Source organism: Lonchura striata, chromosome 8 (genome assembly GCF_050655825.1).
Source record: "Lonchura striata isolate lonStrDom1 chromosome 8, ASM5065582v1, whole genome shotgun sequence".
In the NCBI taxonomy this organism is placed as follows: Eukaryota; Metazoa; Chordata; class Aves; order Passeriformes; family Estrildidae; genus Lonchura; species Lonchura striata.
In genome coordinates, this window is record NC_140710.1 from 8,122,229 (window position 1) to 8,140,809 (window position 18,581).

The 18,581-nt window shown below is 45.4% G+C and overlaps 1 protein-coding gene across 1 annotated transcript in view; it reads left to right on the forward strand.

Annotated features, from left to right (window-relative positions):
* Positions 1-4,372: 4,372 nt before the first annotated feature.
* TRABD2B (TraB domain containing 2B) overlaps positions 4,373-18,581 on the forward strand; it is a 265,256-nt gene continuing 251,047 nt past the window's right edge. Inside the window, exons 1-2 of the mRNA XM_021529047.3 lie at positions 4,373-4,875; positions 5,290-5,850. Coding sequence (XP_021384722.2) covers positions 4,768-4,875; positions 5,290-5,850 — 669 coding nt within the window. The 5' untranslated portion in view covers positions 4,373-4,767. The remainder of the gene's footprint in view (positions 4,876-5,289; positions 5,851-18,581) is intronic.

Sequence of the window (18,581 nt, forward strand, 5' to 3'; positions counted from 1 at the left end):
ACAACATCAAAATCAATCTTCTGCAGGAAAATCTATTTGCCAGACATATCACAGCACAGGTATCACAGCAAATAACAAGTCACGGCATGACAGCTAGTGGTGCAACTGCTTTGGGCTTAATACTTTTTGGAGTCTAGGACGGCTACAGAGAATGCCACCTGTGTATAAGAGTAAAGAAATCTAATTAGCATCTTTGACTGAACTTCAGCAGCATGATCGAACATTGAAATGAACCCTGCTCAGAGTGGCTGGACCAGAAACCTCAGGAAGTTCTTCCAACCTAAATTTGTTTTGTAATCTGTAGCATACAAGAAGATTGAATCTCATCTACCATCTTTGGCAGGAGCAGAAGACACCTTCAGCTTCATTCATGGAAAAAGGAAAAGCTGTGTTCTTATTTTCCAGTTTTGACACAGGAGAGGTTGGGGAGACTCACTGGCCAGCAGAGTTCCCTACTGCCAGAAAGTTTTTAGAAATGCAGAGACTGAAACTCACCGGCTGCCTTCAAATGAAAGTACACCAAGGTGGAGACGGGGAAATACTGCTCCCTCACAGGCCAACAATATGGTGTTTTTCCCGTGAGAAAAGTGAGCAGAGAGGAGCACATTCTTTAAAAAAAAGTTACACTTCCCTGCATGCAAATACCGATCCCTCACAAGCTGTTTTCTCTCTGATCAAATAATCTTCTTTACCTGTTGGAAACTCACTGTAATTACAAGTTTCAGTGCATGCTTCTCATTAACAAAGAAACCTACCCTCTATTCCATGGAGTTTGTTTTACCTCATTAAACATATTGTTAAAGCCTCCACAAATATATTTTATACCCACATGGACTCATTGAATCTGGCTGTCTTCACTTCCTGTTTAAGCACAACTCATTTGGTAAGTTGTTGCCTCACCACACCCCTAAAGTGGTTAACTTTAAGTGGTTGGTGAAATGATTAATATTTATTTAGGAAGGTTCTTTGAAAATGATACATGACATAAATAACTATGTATTATGCTTCCACAAAAATAATACAGCTTTTGTAAGATTAAAAGCCAATTCTCCCATTAATTTTCTTAAAATTTGTTAAACCAAATTAACATAACCTTCCATTTGCAGCTTAGCCCTCCTTTCTCTTCACAGTTTTTAATAATCTGTATTTTCTATCTGATTACTTTTAATCACACTGTTATACTGCTTTTACAGCCTTGAGCTTTATTACAAAGCTTCTCTGTTAGTCCAGATAGGCACAAAACAGTAGCAGGTAGGGAGCAATACACATTTTCCAAAGATCAGCACCATTATTTAATGTTTTTGTAAATATTTACTTTAGACACAGGCTAAATGTTAGTTAAGATTTGTTCTAAACTGCTGTGTTTAAAAGCAAAAATCACGAGGACATATGGAACTCATCTGAAGGAGAAAAAAAAATGTTACAATTTCACAAAAGAATTAATTTCTTTACTCTTACCAAAGAGTTGCCTTCATAAAACTTGTGGCATGCTTTTGTATCTTAGGTGGAACATCATGACACATACCATGTGGTTTTGTGGTCTCCTCTTCCTACTGCCCAAAACTCTGGCTGCAGTTTCCCCAACCTGACTGCCCCACCAAATCTGTACACACTCTCATCGTGCTCTCACTGGGATTTCTGCTCCTGTTCCGCTCTTTCCCCCCCCCCACCTTCTTCTTAGTCATCTTACCCACAAGTGGCATAAATCAAGGCGAGGCCATGTTTTCACAGCTAAACAGTTCTTGCAACATCAGGGCTGAGCTCAGGGAATCAGCTGGAAAACGTGCTATCTACACACACACACACACACACACACACACACACACACACACACACACACACACACACCTGCCTTTTGGCTCATGGAAGACGAGCACAGTGCCAAAGATGTTTGTTTATTCTTACACTGGGTGCTTTGATATGGATGCTATCGATGAGGGCAATCGCCTCCCTCACAGCACAGCACCCGGCACTGAACAGGGCCTCACATCCTCACAGACCTCCCAGGCGTCTTCTCCAGGGCGTGAGATTCTGGGTCACGTCACTCCTGATGTCCCTACCAGCCTCCTGACAAGGCCCCTCTGTTCTTCCACAGCTTTGGAAGAGATTTGGGTAGATCAAGTCAAAGCCAGTAAGCAAGGCAAGTGCAGCCATGCCACTTTGGAAGTGGCACTTGCTGAATGCAAGGAGAGTTTGATCCAGGTGGAGCAAATGCAGCTCTGTGTTCCAGTGTCATGACAGCATCAAGCCTGTAGCTTTGAAATCGTTCGTGGCAGCTTAGGGAAATCAACAGGATCCTGTGCTGTGACTCTACTTAGCCCTTGTTGTGTGGCATCTGCTGGGACATGGACTGCACAACTTTCCTGCTCTGGACCTTCATTTCAGGCCTGGGCACAGCCACCTACAGTGACCAAGCAGCACCCTGCATATTTGGGGTGGTCAGGCTGGGAGTGTGCTGAGGCACACTTGGGAGAAAGGTGGGGCTGCTGCAGAGAGACAGATGCTGTGGGCACATGAAGGCAGGCCCTGCCCTCCCCATCCTTGTGGGATTGTGCCATCACACCACAACGCCAGGGAAATGAGTTGGTGGGGAGGGCACAAGAGCAATGACTGCCTACAAAGCAACACACACACAGCTGCTACCACTCCATATCCCAACAGCACAGAGCCACAGGTGACTCCAGCACCCAGCCATGACTCGGTTGTCTCACTGGACCATCCTGCGCTGCAGCGATGGGACACCCTGTATGCTAAAAATCCTTCTGCCTCTCTGTTCCTCTCTATTTTTCCCTTATCTGAACCATATCCCTCAGGGTGGAACCAGAAAATCGAATCTTTATTTGAAATATTAAAGAACTAGAAACACAATGAGGAAAACCCAGTCCCTTAGTCCACCCGATTTTTATTTGTCTGGGAGATCAGGAAGTTAGAGAAGAGGATGAGTGGCATTACTTAGAAAGGAGCTGCTAGTTCCAGCACTGTAGTGAGGAGGATGCTCTCCTGCCAGGAGCAGCGTGCAGTGGATGCACACACAGTGGTTCCAAAATGCCTTTCAGCCACCTGAGGGGCTGCTTTGGTCCATCAGTCACCACAGCAATCAGTGTCCCTCACAGTCTCCATGGGGCTCTCAGGAAGCCACATTTACATCCAGGTGGGCCCGAGTCTGTCACTGTCCTTGGCAAAACTCTGCTGGCTCTGTGCATCATAATAGTAATGACTGCATTTCATCGTATAAATTTTGGTAGTTTTGGCCTTTATATTTACAGTGAGGAACTTCCCAGTTTTGGACAGGGTTTACCATCGGGGAGGTGATGGGCAAGCCAGGACACAGATCGGCTCTGCTGCACACAGGAGGATGAGGGTGATACCCGGGGCTGGGCAGCGTCCTGCAGGGAGAATGGGCGATGTCCGGCATCCTGATTCCCATCCCTGCCCAGAATGGATCTGGAGAGGCAGTTCTGGCATGTGACAGTGACAGGCCCTTTCAGCCTGTCCTCTGCTCTGAAACTCTTTAAAAACACGGTTAAGCCTGTGAGTTGGAGCTGCTGAACTCAAACGCCTCCTGCAACGACCTCCACAGAGGGCTCCAGACGCCCAGGGATCCTGGAAGTGCTCCCGTCACCAAGATTCACCTCAGGTCGTATTGCTGAGGCTTTTCGGTCCAAGCGGAAGCTGGATCGCTAATGATGCATGTTTGAAAACTACACGAGTTCCCTTCCTTCCATCCTCCTGGGAAGCTCAGAGGCAGGGGTCCCGGTGGGGACAGCTGAGGTACGGCGCTGCCCGCGCCCTGCAGGGCCCCGTCCTTGTGCGCTCCCCGCCGGGCTCGGAGGGGCCGGGGAAAGCCGGACACGTCCTGAGCGCGCGGCTCCGCGCAGCCCGCGGGGCTCAGCGGGGCGCCCCAGGGCATCCCCCGGGGAGCGGCTGCCCTCGCTTCCTGCCCGTGACAAGCCCCGTCGCACGGACTGTGTCAGTGGATGGAGTTTGGGGACGTCGGCACTTCTGTTTCAGGCGCGGGAGGCGCCGCGCAGGTGCCGCGGGACGGGCGGGCGCCGGGGAAGCGCCGCCGCCCCTCAGCCGCGGCGCCATCGCCCCCTGGCGGCGGCCGCTGGCGGCGGGAGGCGCGGGCGGGCCGGGGCGGCTGCGCGGAACTTTCCGCCGGCGCGCGCGTCCGGCCTCCGGAGCGGGGAGCGCGGAGCGGGGCCGGGGTGCGGGGCCCGAGCACCGCCCGTCTTCCGCAGGGCGCCGCGGGACCCCCTTCTCGACCGCCGAATTAAAGAAAAAAAATACTCAAAAAAACCCGTGGTTTTAAACTTTTTTACTTTCTGGCTGCTCTTCCCCCCACCCTTTCCCCCCTCTTCTCCCCCCCGCCCCTCTCCTCCCAACCTCCTCCCGAAGCGGCGGGGCGGGAAGGAGCGTCTCCGGTCTGCAACACCAAAGCATGGCGGAGGCTGGCGATGAGAACCGTCCTTCCCAAAGCATCCAGCGCCTCTGACAAGCCCGGAGCCAGAGGGGGTGGGGGTGGGAAAGGGCGGGAGGGGGGAGAGCATGGGAGGGAGGGGGCAGCCAGTCCTTCCCCCTGCACTTGTCAGATGCAGATGGGACTGGCAAAGTTTGTTTGAATAAAAAAAAAAAAAAAAAAAAAAGGCTAAAAAAAAAAAAAAAAAAGGGGGAAGAGCAGGAGGAGGGGGGAGGAAAAAAAAAAGATCCTAGAAATCCAAAAAGGCTCATCTGGGAAGGAGAGAGAGGAGACCGAGAGGAAGCGGGATGCAACTCAACCTGACGCTGATCTGCTTCGTCTTCGGGGGGTTCCTGCCCGACGCCGCGGCCCGGCGGGAGCAGATGGACACGGGGCAGTGCGACCTGCCCCGCTCGGTGAGCCGGGCCGGGCCGGGCCGGGCCGGGGGCGCGCCGGCCCGCGGGGGATGCGCGCGTGTCCGCGGGGCGCGCGGGGGCCGCGGGGCGCGGGCGGGACGGGGGCGCGCGGGGGACCCCCCCCGCCCAGCGCACGCGGGCGCGCGTGGCCCCACAGGTCCCCCACAGGTGTGGCGGCGCTGCCCCGCGCGTCCCCCGCGGCGAACCGGGACTGCCCGCGGGACCCCAGCCCCACGCGGGCCTCATGGTGCCCGTGGGCTTTGCTCGCTGCGAGCCCGCGTGGGGCTGGTGCGAGGAGAGGGGGAAGCGGGAAGCCCGCTCCTCCTGCCCGGCGGGCAGCCCTGAGGGTGGCATCGCCGTCTCCTTGCTTTGTGCCCCTCCATCACTGACCAGCCCCTCTGTTCTTCCCCGCAGCAAGGAGAGCTCAACTCCTTCCTCTGGACCATTCGCCGTGACCCCCCCGCTTATCTCTTCGGCACCATCCACGTGCCCTACACGCGAGTTTGGGACTTCATCCCTGACAACTCCAAGGCCGCTTTCCACGCCAGCTCCAGCGTCTACTTCGAGCTGGACCTGACGGACCCCTACACCATCTCGGGGCTGGCCAGCTGCCAGATGCTGCCGCACGGGGAGAACCTGCAGGACGTGCTGCCCCGGGAGCTGTACCGCCGCCTCAAGCGCCACCTGGACTACATCAAGCTGATGCTGCCCCACTGGATGACCCCGGACCAGCGGGGCAAAGGGCTCTACGCCGACTACCTCTTCAACGCCATCGCCGGGAACTGGGAGCGCAAGAGGCCCGTCTGGGTGATGCTCATGGTGAACTCCTTGACGGAGACGGACATCCGCTCCAGAGGGGTGCCGGTGCTCGATCTCTACCTCGCCCAGGAGGCCGAGAGGATGAAGAAGAAGACGGGTGCGGTGGAGCGGGTGGAGGAGCAGTGTCACCCGCTGAACGGGCTCAACTTCTCCCAGGTAAGGAGGCTGCTGGGCCTCGTGTCTTATCCCAGGATATGGGGGGCGTTCTCCTCGCGCTTCCGTCAGTTGCTGGGGGTGAACCCCAAGCCTGCTGCAGTGGGGTGATCACTCGTGGGGCTCGGCAGCTTTTCTCCATCATGCCGATCCGTGCTGCCTGCAGAACCCCCGTGATGTGCCTAGAGAGTGCTGCCACGCACATCACGGATATAAAAATTATACATGTGTATATACATGTGTATCACATGTATCATTTATTTGAGAGGCAAATGTCCAGGTGTGAAATGTGTGTGTCTACTTGCTTGCCACTTGTGAGGAAAACTGATGCTGTCCCGGAGCTGGGTAAAAAGTGATTTTTTTGCTTATTTGTTTGTTTTGAAGTAAAGCAGCTCTGTGGTACTTGTCAGGAAGAGGATGAAGCATGAACAATGAACATAGTAATTTTGACATTGTTCAACTTGATTTAAGTACATGCAAACTGTCAGTTGTCTTTTTAGTGGTCACTCCGGGTCAAAACGAAGTGGCTCATGTTGCCCTTGTTCTGGGAGAAATTAAGTGTGCAATATGCATGGGTTTATTTCATTTTAGAGCAGGTAAATTTCAGCAAACAGAAAAGGATGTAGATTAAGAAACAAAAGTTATTGGTGTAACTGGACTCCGGAATTCTTTCAATGGATTTAACTTTAAACAACCAAATGCTAAGCCATGAGATCTATTTCATTTCAGTGGATTAATGAGGAACACAGTAACAGCTATTGACTTTGCTTTGTGGAACTGTTTATGTGAAATGAGATTTACTAGAAACTGAGGAAATGAATGTGTCTGGAAGAAAACAAATAATCCTGGGGAGATTTAAGATGGTGTCAGTTACTGCTATGATAGTTCATTTTTAACCTGCTTTTTGTCATTAGTTTCGGATCGGTCTATTTCTGACCTTATCTTACTGTCCTACTTCGACCAAAAAAATTCTTGGTGATGTGAGGGAATAAGGAATAAAGGAGTAACCTTCAGTGTGATTAAAATGTCCTTAGAGTGCCTTCACCCCCTGCTCCCCTGAAGTCCAGTAGGAACTATATGAAGGGGAAAAAATCTGGCTTTCACTAATATTTGGTTCATCTGATATTTCAACTAGGAGTCTTAACTCTGTGTACAGCCTTCAGAGAAGATTTGTTACATACACTTTTGAATGTATTTTCTTGTTTATCAACAAAAATAATTAAAAGAAAGCTCCTCAGGACTTTTGCATTATTTAACACACATCCAAATCAAGGGATTCATTTTACACTATTTTGTCTGAAAGGTTTAAGTGCCTATCCTGTCTGTTGAGCCCCTTCTTTAAGGTGAGGTAAAAATAATTAACCATTCCAGACATCCTGTAGTATTTGGTTGTATTCAATCAAAAATGGCAGTTAAAATCAAGCACATGAAAACACCAGGTTAAAAATGTACCACTTGGAAGCCTTTTAAATGTGAATCATACTACATTTTTTTATTTTAAGAGAGAGTGAGCAACAGAGAAAGGAAAAGGAACAGAGTACAAAACTCACTGCTGCCCTTAACCATAATTGTTTCTCTGTCCAACTTTTAAATAGAAACAAAAATTTCCCATTCATTTTGCTCCAAAAGCAATCTAAAAAAGAACAGTGAAGGTATTACTGCTATTGGCAAGCAAATGACAGTCACTTATGCAAAACATTTATGCTGCTTAAAATAATACATTCCATTTTAATTTTTAGAGAGAATTGACAAAGTTGCTAAAATAGATCAGTGTTCAGGAGGAATTTTCCTAGACTGAAGCTTTTTCTAGGAACTAGGCCACCAGAACAACAGGAGACAAACTTAAAACAAACAAGATATTTATTTTCTTGCTTCCTCTAGATTTCCATGCATCCTGACACCTGGCTAGTTGTTTAACAATAGTAATTTGTAATGTTATCACACTGTCTGGCAGTCCTACTGCTTGGTGTATTACTGTGCTAATTTAGCGGAGTGGATTACTATTGCAAGGTTTCACCTCCCAATTCCAGGTCTTGGAGCCTTCCTTAAGCAATACGTAATTAAAACACACTAAAAATGGAAATCAGAAATTGAGCAGCTTTTGTCTCGCAGGGTGTTTGCACAGTTTGATGAGAACATCTGTGATAAATTATAGTCCCAAATCTGCTAAGGGCATCAGCGGTTTTTTACCTGTTTTCAGCATTACTATTACAGGAACACTACACATTATTTCTGCATTCAGAATTCAGGTTTTAGGACTGTGCCTTGCTGAATCATGTCAATGCTTTTGTTTCCCACATCCCCAAAGTCCAGTATTTTTGCCCTAAGCAAATTTAAAAAAAAAGACAAAAAAAGCTTTTTTTCCCCCTACTTCTTCTCCTCAAAGGCAGCTTTGTGCTACTGCAAATATTTAATCTGACTACATACACCAAATCTGTTAATCTGATACTGTGAGGAGGAGGAAATCTAGGAGTGGTCCCGGTGTGGTACTTGGTTTTGATCTGCTCTGAAAGAAAGTGGATACACTTGCATTTTTGACCAGGAACAATCTTTGAAACGTTCTGTGCGTGGCTTTGAAATGTTGATTGTTTTAGCCGGATAAAAAGATTAAGGTGGCTCATATAATTACCTGCTTCCTGGAGAGCCAGCTCCTGCAGGTAGGGCAAGGGAGCATTGTTTTCTATTGTAAACCCCTGTAGTTTGATGCTCTGTTCCCCGTGAAACCCTTGCACAGTATTTCCTGCTGCTTTTCCACATCACTGCCATCCTCCTGCCTCCTGCAGACCAGCTGCTCTCCTGCTTGGATCCTGGGGGGAAGTGTTGTCCCACCTCCTGGGACTCTGGCAGCTGCTGGTCACTCAAAGTCCGGGCCCTGTGTATGGCTGAGCTAGTGTCAAGGTGGCTGAATCCCAGCAGAAGGCAGTGTTGGGAGCCTGGAAGCAGGGGAGTTCATGGCAGGTTTGGGTCAGGTTGAAATTTTACTGCTTCTTGCTATTTGAAGTTTCAGGGTTTTCATGGAAGGTGGAACAGAAAAAGCTGAGGTAAGTGAAGAAGAGGAAGAAGACAAGTCTGTCTGACAGCACTGATGTTTATGTAGAGAGTGGCCAGGAAAGGGCAAAATCAAGTTGGCCAGGGCTGAGAACCGGTGAGGGGCAGATGACATTCCAGGCCTTCTTGTGGAATCCTGGCTGAGGCACTGCACCCACTACTGCCTGTGAGGACTCATCCATGTGTCTTCTGAGGGCCAGCTGGGAATAGGGCTGAGCTCTCTCTCCTCTTTGGGACCCTCATGTGGGCCTATGATGGGAAGCTTTCCCCAGGCTCTTTACTGGAGTAAGGAGAATTGTGATGGTGGCTCCTGCAGCTGGTGCATCCTCCCTGATGGCTCAGGGCTGTTGTGGAACCCCCATCATCCTGGAGTGATTGCAGCGTCCCCACTGAAGGTCTGTATAGTCAGTAAGGGGAAGGTCTTACTCCTCTACCCAAACTGCTGTTCCCTGGGGAGGTGGGTGGCATCTCTTGCTTGTGTTTGGTCCTGTTTCTCAGCAGGATCTGCAGGCCCAGACAGTGTTCACAGCCCTTCCTCCACATTAGAACTGAAATCCCTTCCCCATCCCATCCCATCCCAAACTTGCTCTCCTCAGGGACAGTCTGCATTAGCTCGTAGCAGATGCCCTGAATCGCAAGGTTTGTAGGGGAAATTTTGTGTTGGGGTCCAGCTTCCTGCCAGCCTCTTGGTGGGGAAGCTGTCAGGCTGGTGAGGAGCTGCCAGCAGCCCTTCTCTCCCCTTTAGCTGTTTGGGAAGCCCTGACTCTGGTCTCCTCCGGCTGGTATCATTTCCAACTGCAGGGGGAGATGTTAAATATCAAACCAGTGTTGATTGGATCAGAGACAGCCTCAAAGAAAGAAGGCTCAGACTGTGCCAGATTAAACTTCACACTTCACCATTCTCCCCCTTTCATTTCTTTGCCACCTCATTCTGTGCACAAATAAGCCTCATCTCCTGCTTTCTACCAATGAGACAGAATTCATGGGGCAGGAATTACTTTGTTAACAAAATCAGTCTTCATTTCCCAGGTCCTGCTGTTCCATCAAACCCTGGGACATGGCAGCTTTGATTACTCTGGTGATAGGATTAGAGGAGGGAACAAGTGCTGGTTAATAAAAGGCCGATGGGTGGTCCATCATGTTTGGTCCGTGACAGCTCTGCAGCCTCGAAACTGGACCTTCAGTGGCAAAACAGTAATATACACAGTAATATACAGGCAGGGCCATATCTTGGACTCTCTCTTCAATCTGCCCTATCCCCTTGAAAAATGCAACATTTCTGTGATCACAAAGCTGGGATTGTCCAAGCTGACAGGAGCAGTGTAACTACTTCAAGAGAAATGTACTTATTGCCCTAATGAAATATCTGGGCTCAGAGTTTTCTGAACTGAATTAAAGGGCTCAATTTCAGAGCTAGCTGACTTATGATAGTCTGTATAGTTTATATGAGGGAGTATTGCTGATTTTGTTTTTTAATTTTTGAAATAAAAGTGGTTTTTGCCTGGTAGAAATGGCACTTTCTTGCTTTTATAGAATTTCAGGCTTTGTGAAGAGAGCAGGAGTCATCAAAAACAGCATCACCTCTTTTGATTGCTGAATGTTCTTGAAAGAAATGTTAAAGGGTTTGATTTCCTATAGCTATATATAGTGCACATAGTTTTCAGCTTGCTGGCTTTTGTTAAACTACCACTCCCTTCATCCCCTTTTACATGAGGGTAAAAAAATTCCCCCAGCAAAATTAACCTTGGGGTAGAAATTCATACAGCAAAAATAGAAATCATTCCATTTAATTATCTTTAAATACTAGTGGGAGCTGCTTTATGTTTTCACCAGGGGAGCTGTTGAGGATGAAACAATGCAAGTATTAAAACTACAGTAGTGGCAGTAACACCTGAAAGGATCAGCAGCTGACCTTTTATAGCTGTACCCACATGTTGGTGTTGCTCTGTACAGCCAGTGACTGTGTGCTCCTGCCCCACAGCCTCTTGGAAGGCTCACTCAGGTATTTGATGCCTATTAAGGAAACAACCAGTCACTAATGATGGCTCAAGGGGCAGCTGGCAATTAATCTGTTTTATTTATTGTGTATATAACTGCCAGAAGTGTTTGTACAACAGGTCAGGTATGAGCCCTTCCTTTCCCTCTGATCCTTCACACCTCCCTTGGTAACATCCAAGCCCAAGGCAGGTGTACCTGCCTCCCATGAGCTGGTCTGGAGGATTCTGCTGATTGATTTTTTTGCAAAATTAAGGGTGCTGCCTGTGCTTGCTATTAGGTAGGAATTGCATCTTTGTAAGATGGGTCCTGAAAGGGAAAAATTCCCAGAAAATAGTCTGACAGATACTTAAGGGCCTCCCTACTGTACCTGGGGCAGCTTAACTTCACTATTACATACAAGTCAAATAGCAGAATTGTGCCATTTTTCCTGTGTGTGTTTGCCACCTCAGAGCTGCTAACCCAGTAGGTACTGGGTTAGCCCCTGTTTAGTAAATGGTATTTTCACAGTGATGATTTTCAATCTGTTTGTTATTTGCTGTCATTTTGTGGTGCTGTTGCAACAGCAGTCAGGATCCTCCTCCGGGCCCAGAGTGCTTTGCTTATAAACAGAATGAACCATTGACCTTAAAATCCTCCACTTGAAGTATAGTGCAACCTACAGTGCTCAGAAAGTCTTTAACAGCCTCCCCTCAGCTCCCTAGTGAGTAGCAATCCACGTTATAAAGCCAGCCCACATCATTCGGGCGAGTCAGAGGTTCCTGGATTGCAAAGGCCAGAAAAGATCTTAAACAAGGGCACTCACTCACCTTGCACTCCTGCAGAGAGGAGATCAGTGGCAGGGCTCTTGGCAAAGCATATTTAGGGACTTCAGAGGGACATACTGTAAAATAGCAGGTTTCCCCTGTGCTATGCTTTATACTGCAAACCCTTATTAATCTTTTCACTGTCGTTAGGAGTTGATGAGACAGGTAAAAGGCAGAAGAAATCACAGTGTTACTGCTTGAGCCATGGGAACTTTGTGTGATTTCTTTCATCTTTTGGTCTTATTAGTGAGGTTCCCTGCCTGCTTGGATGAAGGACTGTAACCTGACATCCTCAGAGGACAGTTTTCAGGTTGCAGCACAAAAATGGAGATTTTTCAGCAATGACTGGCATTTTAGAAATTTCATTGGTTTTAATTTTGAAGGGTCAGTGTTAGAAGAGCCCCATTTTGCAAGGAAACATATCTGCCTTGTATTCTCACACTTTCCCAAATCCCCCTTCCAAGCAGACAACCAGTACAGATAGATGCTTGATGCCACTATACTTAAAATCTGAAGAAAGGACTGTGGATTGATGACAAAATTTCAGTATCTTTGTTAAGCTCTCAAATTATTTCTAGGTTGCAATTACTAAGACTTTTTTTCTGAACATTGCAACAATTTTTAAACTTAATACTCCTTCTGTAATCCCAAAAGCATTATAGTTTCCATCTTGCTTGAGACACCAGAAATTAAACTGGTGCCTGCAGAGCTTAAAACTGCAGATATCAGTGTTTAAATTTTATACCTCAAATCTTGGGCTGGAATTGGAGCAAGACTATACCCTGTACAGAGTGGGAACAGACATGCAACTAGACTGTAAGACTGCTTGTAACCATCACAACAACCGGTACTTATGGTGTCTCAACACCTCCATGAATTTGCTTTTTCTGATGCTCAAGAGAACAATACAACCTTGTATAATTGTTACTGTTTATTGATCTAATTGTCATTTAAAGGCATGGAGAATGAAAAATGACCTGGTTAATACCTGTCAGAAGCTCAAGCAGGAATTGACACTCAGGTTTGCTGCTTTTATCACCACTTATTCCAACAGCAGTCCTTCACATTTGGATTTCCAATATTTCAGAGCTTCTGGTGCAAGTCATTTCAGGACTTCTAGCACAATATAAATGGAACTTGGTAAAAACTTTAAATTAAAACCATGTGCTTAGCATTTTGAAATGGATGTTGTATGACTTGAGGAAGCTCATTAGAAAAACTATTTTTAGTTTGAATCAGATCAAAGACCCAAGATTTTCCACTCTGAGGGTGATTTAGCATAGTCCTGGACACCCCATTTCTCATCATACATAGACTCCCATAGGTCAGTTAGGCTTGAAGAAATCATCATCCCTGAAATATTGTAATTAGATTTATTATCAGTGGACCACTGCTGATCACCTCTGTCCAGGCACTGCAGCAGTGCTGAGGAGTCTTGCAGATGTCAAAAGTGAGTTTTATTCCTAACTTCCTCAAAATCAGGATTGCAGCCTATGCCAGTGGGTAGCAGTGTTAGAAGTGACAGACTGAATCCTGTGTGTTGTACCCATTCCAGAGAGTTCCTTGAAGCCAGGGAAAACACTGAACCATCCCCAGAAACTCCTAATAGCACATAGAGAAAAATACTAGTAGGACATAGAGAATGGATTGTAAAAAAAGAAAAAGAAACAAATCTGATTTATTCTTTTCCTAGGCTCAGTTAGTGTGGAAGTTACAAAGCCTTCCACATGAATTCCAGTCCAGAGATTCTTCATGTTTGGGTATACCTACAAAATTTGAGTTAGCTAGGATGGGATAAAAAGCTAGGAATTCAGTCATAGGCAGTTTACTGTTTGTTGTATCAACATAATTAAGAAAATAGCAACAAATGCTTTAAGTTTCCCCTAAATTGCTTGCTGCTTCTACCCTAACTCTTCCAATTGGGGCACTTGTTGGGAGACACAGATATCTTCAATACGTAAAACAGAGAAGAAGCTGCCTTTATAGAGCAAAGCAATATTCATCAGACTTCCTTAGTGAGCCAAGGAATGAGAAAAAGGAAACAAATCTTACAGTTATTTTCTAACCTCTTTCCATTTTAATAAAAGTCAAGTTATGAGGAACACAGGAAAAGTATTTCTTTCAAGTAGGCGGTTCTGTGTCTTGAAAGTATCCCCTCAATATTTAGAGACTGTACTAAATCCAAGGTCTCCATTAGGCTCCCTCACTTTTGTTAACAATCACAATGAAGACTGATTATTCTCTGTACGCTTTCTGCCACTGCACAAACTTAGCTCTCCTTTGATTTCTTGCAGCCTTTTCCTATTACAGGTGACAGCATAATAGTGATGGGGAATATTTATTTAAATGTAAGACCAACTGCTCACAGTGCAGGAGTTTGCAGAGTCAGCAGAGAGGGAGAGGGCAAAAGGGTGATTTGAGAAACAAGCCCAAATTTTTGAAAGTCTTTATATTCCTGGCATGTGATTGATTTACAGTTTTAGAAATGATCTCTGAGATAAATGTTATGCCAGAAGGAAGCGTGATGAGACGTCTCCCAGTGTGTCTTGTTGGTTCTAAAGCACTGGTAAAATAATCACAGCTCTATTAATTGTGAAAATGTTAAGCCCTACACCATCAGAGGAACTGGTCCTGGCATACTGGGTGTCAAATGGGATACTAACCTGTAGTTTGCTTTCAAGCTGAGGTAATTCTTTATTTTTGGGATATCACAGAGGCAGGAGAGGTGTAAGTGTGCAGAAAAAGCCTAAAAATATTGTTTTCATAAGAGTTAATGATACAAAAAACCCTTCTTTTTAATAATGAATTTCCTAATTAAGACAGGAAAAAGCTAGAAAGAACATTCTCAATAAAGCTTATTGTCTCCCTGCTGGAGAAGATAACTCACTAACAACCAGAAGTGATCAAAGTCAAGTTTCAAATGCAAAGTTTTGGCCAAATCAATTTTTATATGGCTTAGCCTTCAAACAACTGGGGTGCAGTTCAGCTCCTTCAGCATTTCTCCTTTCCAGTACCAGAATGCCAATGAGAAAATGCCTCCTCAGTCCATGAGACCAGGTTATACCATCCTGAAATAATCCAGGTGTTTGGTGGCAAGATGTTCAGAGGCTCGAGGCAACAGGCCTTTGCAGGCATGAAACCTGTCCAGCTTTATGGATCAGCTTGTCCCTGTCTGCTGACTGGCATTGGCCAGTTTTTTACCCAGCTAATTGTGTGAGGCCAGAGAGGATTTTCTTTATTAACTTGATTGACTTGGCTGTGAAATGAGACATATTGTACAGTGTATAACTCAAGCTTGCTTTCAAAGGAATTTTTGTTGAAGCTGGTTATCCAGAGAGATCTGAGCCTTTAACATGTAGTCATCTTAAACACACTCTAGGAACTTTGTAATTTAAGGTCAGCATTTGCACTGGTTCACATTCCAGTAATGGAATAGTGCTTGCTTTAAAAACATACTCAATTTATATCTAAATGTATAAAGATGGGCTTTTTTTCCTGAAAATGAAATGAAAACTGACTGCTCTGAGCACTTTCTGTGTGTTAACTGTGGCTGAATAAGCTTGGAATGGATGTACCCTGTAGAGGTGCATCCACTATAGCTCTGAAGTGGAAAGCAAGAATCATTGATGCAGTTATACAGTCTGAAAGCTGGAAGTATTAGTTTTTGGGAATCACTTGTAGTGGTGATTGATCCTACTAAGATCCCTTTTGTATTTCAGGAAGCACAAAGAGCTAAAATCTCCCAAAAGGTGTTGTATTTTGGCATATTTTGGATTGGTTTTGTGATTACTGACAAAGAGATCCCAGTGGAAGATATTCCTAAGAATGCAAAACACAATCACTAAACCCACACAAGATCCCTTATCACATTCTCTCTAAAGTTGTTGCAGATTCATTTGAATTACACTGGAAAGATTTATCTCTTATTAATGGAGCGCTCTTCATTTTTTAAAATTGAGTTGTTGTGCAACACATCAAATAACAATGTCATAACACATCATAAATCAGTTTGTTCACTGAAGGATTCCACATGAGTTAATCTAACATCCTGGACACAGTTCATGAGCAGTTAATTTTAGCAGTTCTCTTTGATACATATCAGTTAAGGCAAAGCAGCTCCAGCCATTATGGAGTAGAGACAAAACTGGTTAACGGCAAAGCAAGTACAGACAAAGATTGTTCACAGATAAAGCGTTTGGCAGATCATTCAAGGGATCTTTCCTTTATATATAGAACAATTGTAGCTCCAATACCAGCAGTGCAGACACTCTGGGACAAAGAGAAAATACACACACACACACACACACACCAAACCACAGAAGAAACCACACACACCACTTCGTACTTGAGTCTAACAAGAAAGTCAAGCTAAAGTTCACCAACCCTGACGTAGCTACCAAAGAACTCCATGGCAGGCAATGAGATGGGAACCACCACCCCCAAAAAAGCATGCAGGAATTATTCCCATTGTCAGTATGGGAGAAACTGAGAATGTTTGATTTGAAACACAAAGTCATCCGGCGGCCTGCCAAATGCCATTTATCTCAAGGTCACGCAACATAAATAACCCAAGGGTTAGCTCCAAAGCAGGAGGTAGCTGAACAAGAGTAGGGGAAGGGATTCCTCTCTCTTCCCTGTGGATGTTTGGCATGCTACTGACAATGTTTTGAAGCCTGGCACTCCGGATGAGTCTGGTATATTAAGAGCAGTATAAAACAGCAAAAACAGCTGAGTGTAGCATTTTGGAAGGGACCATGGTTTTAGAGCAAGCCACTAAGGTGTTGCGCATTTTCTGCTAGAATTAATCAGGGACACTAGTTAGAAAGGAAAACTCCAGCAGTAAAAAAAAATTCTCTTGGATGCTTAAGTCTGAAAAGTTTAATCCCTGTTTCACAGTAGGGACAACCAATGTTTATTTACTGTTCAGCTGAGTGGTTGCATGAATTTTTATGTTCTTCTAAAACACAAAGTATCACAATCTTCTTACGCTTTTTAAGAGAACAACAAGTTTAGCAACTGTCACATCAATAATCCATCATTATCAGTCAGGGAAAGAAGAAGTGTGTTTTCCCAAGAGTACTTAGACCTGAGGGTACAACTTGGAATATAACTATGGGAGAATCCCAGAAGACTTGGCACCTGTTCCTCTGTTCTCTGGGGCAAAGCTCAGTGTAGTTCCCGTTAAAACACATCAAACAAGTTGGCAATCCTTGTACTGGGAACCCAAAACTGTATATTTTGAAACCAGGCAAGGTGGCTTTCCTGCTGGTTTATGCAGAAAGGAGTTTCATGTAGACAAATAATTTATTAAGAAAATGAGGGAGAAAATAAATGTTAGTCAATATTCTTCTAATTTATTTGTGATTTTGATAGGCTTAAAAACTAGACTGAGTAGAGTTACTTGTGATTTCATGTTGAATTTTTGATGCCATGAAAAAAAGTGAACTAAACTCACTAAGTCAGGAGGAAAACTAAAAGTGTTTTGATTCAGCCAGCACCATTTGAGGTCACTCTGCAGAGTCCTGTACCTCTGTGTGGCCTGAGCACCATTCCTTCCAAACAGAAGGGAAGCAAGCTGGGCATGTGGATAAGGAATCCTGAGTCTTTGTATACAAAACACAGACAATTTTATACCTGTAGGCCTTACAGTTGGAGACTGAGGCATCACTTCAGAGGCTGAAATATCCCAATTACATTACTACATCTGGGGCTAAGACAATGATTTTTCCCTCTATAAATTTCTCTTTCACCTTTCAACTTATTTTATACTTTTAGAAAAATAAATATTTGTATGCGGAGGGACTGGAGTTGATGAGATGGTGATGTGAAGGGGACATCTGGAGAAGTCCAGCCTGATTGTGAACTCCAGAACTTACAGCTCTTTGGGCAAGGGACTATGGGACAGATCTTCATCCCTGGTGAACAGAGTGGCTCCACCATCTTTGCTATTTTAGTCCCTAAAGGAATTGATTTTTTCAAATACAAATGGTCTTGAAAAATGGCAGAGAGCATAGACTTGCATCATTAGCAATGAACCAAGGGCTTGTGTGTTGTAACAACCTTTGTTGAGGGATTGTTGTGTTGAAAATGCACTGATTTTGGCACAAGCTGGAGAACTCAGCAGTTCCACTTTGCGTGTCCTGCCATCATTCAACAGGCAGACCCTCTCGCTAGACATCACAGTAGGGCAGCCAGTTGGCTTCTCCCAACCTCCTTAGGTTTCCAGATGTCATAACAAAATGAGAGAGAGAGACTTAGCCATCTTCCATGTGTTTATGCTGGAGCTGCTAGGCAGAGACCAAGCCACAACACTGCACAGCTTTTCAAAAAGGACTTAATGGCCTCTCTGTAAACAGATCTAAATATTTGCTCCAGTGACATTTATCGCATCACACGTCTGGCGCGAGTGTTTCGTTCTTGTTTTGCTTGTGTGTTTGGATTCTCTTATAAACATTAATGAAGTGCTTGAATACAAATGAATAATCCTCCCCCTTTCTTCCCGCCCTGGTGGGGAGGGGAATGGGAGGGCATGAAGCAATAATAGTTCAACCTTCAACCCGTAATTGCTCGGTACATTTTGATGACAGTTCTCTTTCTCACGTGCTTTAAAAGACTTTATTCGGCATGTACATCTATGCTGAAGGCATTGCACCTTTCTTCAAAGGCAGCTGCAGCCAGAGTTGGAGCAGGGGCACTTAGCAGGCAGCACTGTGTCATTTGATGTTTGAGCAGTCATAGCAAGTTGACTTGCTGCTGGGTTCCCAGCAGGCTGCCAGAATTCTGCCCCATCTACAAGGCTTTTAACAAAGGATATATTTAATATATACTTTCCTAGGCGTCTGCTGTTGAGCTGGACAGAATAATAGGCCTGAAGCACCTCAAATC